At 45.8% G+C, this 5,426-nt stretch overlaps 1 protein-coding gene across 4 annotated transcripts in view; it reads right to left on the bottom strand.

Moving 5' to 3' along the window:
- The window catches only part of LOC107048324, a 12,195-nt gene that overhangs the window by 5,879 nt on the left and 890 nt on the right, over nt 1-5,426 (bottom strand). For 2 of the 4 annotated variants that reach the window (XR_001461675.2, XM_015271459.1), the window contains exons 2-5: nt 4,446-4,782; nt 2,435-2,691; nt 1,556-2,272; nt 470-824 (exon numbers count right to left, since the gene is read on the bottom strand). Coding sequence is in view for 3 of the 4 variants with exons in the window: in XM_015271459.1 (XP_015126945.1) it covers nt 470-824; nt 1,556-2,272; nt 2,435-2,691; nt 4,446-4,565 (1,449 nt within the window). In the remaining variant the exon portion in view is untranslated. Of the gene's footprint in view, nt 1-469; nt 825-1,555; nt 2,273-2,434; nt 2,692-4,445; nt 4,783-5,179; nt 5,395-5,426 lie in introns of those variants that run through there. The other 2 variants (XM_015271460.1, XM_015271461.1) reach the window with 2 other exon arrangements.

Below are 5,426 nucleotides of genomic sequence, written 5' to 3'. Positions count from 1 at the left end.
GGTCAAACGCGGTGGGGGGGCTGACAGTTGGATTGGGGGGGAGCGAGCGAAGCGAGCGGGAGGGGCAAAGCCCCTCGGGTTTGGCGAGCGAAGCGACCAGGGGGCGAAGCACAAGGTCGGGGGGTTAGAAGGGAGGAGGGGGTCCCAGGGTCAAACGCGGTGGGGGGGCTGACAGTTGGATTGGGGGGGAGCGAAGCGAGCGAGGGGGCGAAGCCCCCGGGGTTGGCGAGCGAAGCGAGCAGGGGGCGAAGCACAAGGTCGGGGGGATTAGAAGGGAGGAGGGTGTCCCAGGGTCAAACGCGGTGGGGGGGCTGACAGTTGGATTGGGGGGGAGCGAAGCGAGCGAGGGGGCGAAGCCCCCGGGGTTGGCGAGCGAAGCGAGCAGGGGGCGAAGCCCCCTAGTACACAATAAACAAATAATATTCAAATAAATTATCGCCTTGATTTTCAATTTCAATGAATACTCTACCTGAGAATGTGCATCATGACAAAGATGATCAGCACTCCTTGACAATTCTGGCACCATACTCGTAAAACTTATATCAGAGAGCATGACCCTTCTGGCTTCACTCCTCGTTTTGTCCGATATTCTCAATCTACCAGCAACTCCAGCCGGAAGTGCAAATTTACTGGGCAATGTTGTAAATGTGTGGGCCACTTTGTGGGCAAGATAACTCTCAGAGCGCCATTGTGCAGGAAGCGCTGAGATGTCTGTTTGAGCACCGGATTCGCGTCTTGCACCGCAACTGCGATCCATAACTGGGCGCAGAGGGGCTGAACTCTTTCGTCTACCCGCGGCAACAGCCTCCCGATGAATAATGGGTCTGCGGGGTAAAATGGTAATCCTTCGTTCATGACAGTGAGAAATCTAGGATTGTCTTTGGAATTAAAATAATTCATTCAGAGGATTTTTTTTTTATTTAAAGTTCTCAACTCTGAATTGAATTATTTACACTGCCGTTTATTACAACAATATTGGGTGTAGCCCCTCGCCTATAACAGTTACTGTTTTAGCATATTTCATAGCCTCCTAATTTTTCGTCCTTTCAGCATAACATTTTTTTTTATATATTCTTTTTTTTAACGTTATTTTACATCGCTTCGACCTGGTTAGGGTATACTGCCATGATGATCAAGACTTTAAATGGGTAGATCGCACCATTCTATCCGGCCAGGATTTGAACTCGGAATCTTTCGCGTGTGAGGCAACGAACTTACTGCGCCAAGCCACCGGGCTATTAAAAAAAAAAAAAAAAAAAAAAAAAAAAAAAAAAAAAAAAAAAAAAAAAAAAAAAAAAAAAAAAAAAAAAAAAAAAAAAAAAAAAAAAAAAAAAAAAAAAANTTTAATTCCCAGGATTGACGAGTTTCAGGCGAACAAAACTCTTGTTTAATTTTTCTTTACATTCATTTCAACATTTCTTCTTGTTGAAAGTGGATAACTCTTTCGACTGAAACATTGAACCATTTTATTCCAATAGCTGTATAAACCATAGGTTTTGTGCTCAATAAAAAAAAAAATTCATTCCAATGAGAATGCAAACGAAAAAAAACATACCTGTAAGCTGTAGGTGGTGCAGCCAGTGTATTTCTCCTCGCAGCATTGTGCCTAGTGCCACTATCAGTCTCTTCAACAACCCCACACTTGCTGATATCAGTTTCCACAAGAACTGAGCACTGCGACCAAATTTTATTGAGTCTCGTGTTGGAGCTCTCGTCAAACCTATCAACACTCTCCTCCCTGTCGATGGAGGAGCTCTGGGAGGACAGGGCCTCCTCCACGGAGCTAGTTCCCGTTTTTTCCCCATTGCAAACAGTCGGCTCATCACTGGACTTGGTGTACTTGAGGAGAACTGGCTGCGCCTGCTGCCAGGTCTCCCCCTCCGTGATGGAGACGAGGTCCTCCTGGAGGGCCACGTCTCTGCTGCAGGTCTCATCAGTCGTGAATATCAACTCTATATCGTCAAGTTCCTCAGACTCATTCTCAGACTCGGCGTTTTTCACCTCAGGGGTCAGTTGCTGGAGATTGCTGCAGTCTGGATTGTCACTGAATACCGAATTATCACCGTCCGAGACACTCCGGAGGCTTATGTCCTCCGGGTCCTTCTCGGGGACCTCCAGGAGGTCTTGGGAGGGATTCTCCTCTTTCGGAGGACTTTTCTCCACCGATTCCACAACCTCCCGTGGACTATTCGCCCCTTCCTTATCCGCATTCTCCTTAATTTCAGGGGCTGACGAATCAGCCTCGTCCATTGTCGTTTTAACTTCTGAAGGACTGATGTTTAAACTGTGTTAATTGTCTTGGTAAATTTTAAACCGCGTTAATTGTCCCCAATGGACTTTTATTGTTTCGTGTTTATTGCCAACTTCCACGGAAAAACTAAAATAATGGGGGCTTTTTCTTTTGGGGGAGATAAAATGAAACTAAAACACTCACTGTTCACTTATTAAATGGACTGGTGTAGGTGGATTAGCATTGGACGTCGACGCCGGTCCGGGAGTGACTGGCGTGTCATCGTTAATGCTGGGGTTATTATCTTTGTCGAGTATACGTCGACGGAGTACGTGATTCTCCAGTGACAGGCGTTCAACAGCCTCGGCGTAATTTTCGGTACGAAAATCACCGACTATTTCGCGGAGTCTTCGGAGCTCGGCTCGGGATGAGTCTAATGCACTTCGCAGGGATATTACCGTCTGTATTGCGAGAAAATTGAGAATTAAAATTGCGGAGGGGGTGCTGCAGCTTGGGATGAGCAGTGACAAGGGGGTGAGTGCCCTCCAAACTCGGTTTAACTTGATACTCGAATGGATTCGCGATTACAAAGCGAGGGTTCTTCAAACTCGTGGATGGTGCACAAAGGGTAATGAATGGGGGAGGAATTTGAGGTTTTTTCAACAGCTGTTGACTTCTTCGCGAGGGAAATGCTGTTGGAGTTGGAGGGACTGGCAAAGGGATAACTTTGCGTTGTTGGTTCTCACACAAAAAGGGATGGGAAAATCTGGAAGACGGCTTAACAAATTGGTTCATCTGGGAGAAATCTGGTGAAATTAATTTGAGATGATTTGGAGAGGATGAACATTTTTAATGAGTGTTTAAAGATGCGAGGTGGGGGCGCGGCCATTTTTAGTGCCCCTCGCGGAAGCAAAATGGCGGCCTCACCTGTCCATTTCTTTAAATTATTCATCTACCCAAATCACTTTCAATTTGTTTCTCATGGTGCTAGAGAAAGAACTAATTTTTCAGGATATCCTTCAGATGTTTCCATTTTTCAATCGTTAATGAATGGGGGAGGAATTTGAGGTTTTTTCAACAGCTGTTGACTTCTTCGCGAGGGAAATGCTGTTGGAGTTGGAGAGGTTGGCCAAGGGATAACTTTGCGCTGTTGGTTCTCACACAAAAAGGGATGGGAAAATCTGGAAGACGGCTTAACAAATTGGTTCATCTGGGAGAAATCTGGTGAAATTAATTTAAGATTATTTGGAGAGGATAAACATTTTTAATGAGTGTTTAAAGATGCGAGGTGGGGGCGCGGCCATTTTTAGTGCCCCTCGCGGAAGCAAAATGGCGGCCTCACCTGTCCATTTCTTTAAATTATTCATCCACCCAAATCACTTTCAATTTGTTTCTCATGGTGCTAGAGAAAGAACTAATTTTTCAGGATATCCTTCAGATGTTTCCATTTTTCAATCGTTAATGAATGGGGGAGGAATTTGAGGTTTTTTCAACAGCTGTTGACTTCTTCGCGAGGGAAATGCTGTTGGAGTTGGAGAGGTTGGCAAAGGGATAACTTTGCGCTGTTGGTTCTCACACAAAAAGGGATGGGAAAATCTGGAAGACGGCTTAACAAATTGGTTCATCTGGGAGAAATCTGGTGAAATTAATTTAAGATTATTTGGAGAGGATAAACATTTTTAATGAGTGTTTAAAGATGCGAGGTGGGGGCGCGGCCATTTTTAGTGCCCCTTGCGGAAGCAAGATGGCGGCCTCACCTGTCAACCACCTCGAATGTTTGAAGATTTCTTTAAATGATTCATCTTCCCCAAATCACATTCAACTCGTTTCATCCAGTAGCCAGAGAAAGAACCAATTTTCCAGGATTTTTTTTCCTCCACATTATTTCATCCCCACTCAATCGTCAATAACTCGAGAACGGCGGAGTACAATTTCCCAATTTTTTTTTCATTTTCAAGGTATTTTTTTCAGCTTCAAAATGAGATACTGACGATTAAGCGCATCCATGTTTTCACCAACACTTCAATGGTAAAATGCTCCCATTAATTTTTCATCGGTAGTTCAGTGGTAGTATTCTCACAGGTAAACAATGCAATAACACCCAGAAAATAGTGCACTCCCACTCCCCAATCGTAACCAAGTGCACAAGGGCGTGAAATGAAAGGTTATGCAATGAGTGAATGGATTTTGTATCGAAATTGATCGATTTGCGCACCTGGTGTAGAGCTCTTACGACATCGAGGCCGGGGATTCCCGGCGAGGGCAGGGCAAGCTGATGCTGGTGATGGTGGTGGTGGAGCCCCTGATGAGCCAGACGGCCGCCTTCAGCTTCCATCCCTCCCCGCCGGCTGTTCCTACCAAACCATCACCACCACCACAATTCATTCCGATGTATTCGTATGTTTTTTCGCTCTGCGCGTTATTCCTCAATGACTCCCGTATCTCCCCTTTTATCTCCCCACTCACATCACCGGACAGAGCGTCAATAGTTCATCAAATAAAATAAAACAATCGGAAATTCAGGATCCGGAAGACGAAGTTATTATTGAATTCTGGAAAATCAAAAGGTCAAATTGTCACGGGGGAAAACGCATCGACTTCAATCCTCAATATCTCAGCATCGGCTGAGTGAAATCGGGCGCTGTTTCCCTCATTCTCAAGCTATTCTTTCGAGCTTCAAAACGAGCGCCGACTCATCCAAACCCCATCGCCCAGTCCCGAGATATTGACGACCCAAGAAAGTCAACTCCATCTCAAAAGGTCAAATTGTAAAAAGAGATCGCAAAAACGGCCCGACTTTAATCTCAAATATCTCCCAATCGGCAGAGTGAAATTCGACCATTTCCCCCTCATTTTGAAGCCCGAAACCCCGTCTTCAAAATGAAACCCGTCCCCCCCAAATCGCGCCATTCAGTCCCGAGCTATCGCCCCCCATCAATTTCACCTCACCTCCCCATTTCCCGCATTTCTAAATATATTTAACGCCCTGTGCACGGCATATGCCGCCGCCAACGCCGACGCATGACACAATGTTAACGTAACCCAGGCAAAAGGCGCATTTATCGCACCGCGACATTGATTTGTCCCCTACACCAACCGTTAACACGACCGTTCCATCCCACATTTTTCAAGATTTCTCCCATTTATGCTCATTCACAGGTGCCGCATTCATTCTCATCCCCCCCCCCCCCCCCCC

Source organism: Diachasma alloeum, unplaced genomic scaffold (assembly GCF_001412515.2).
Source record: "Diachasma alloeum isolate Michigan unplaced genomic scaffold, Dall2.0 Dall_scaffold_00186, whole genome shotgun sequence".
In the NCBI taxonomy this organism is placed as follows: Eukaryota; Metazoa; Arthropoda; class Insecta; order Hymenoptera; family Braconidae; genus Diachasma; species Diachasma alloeum.
This window is presented reverse-complemented; position numbering and strand designations above follow the sequence as displayed.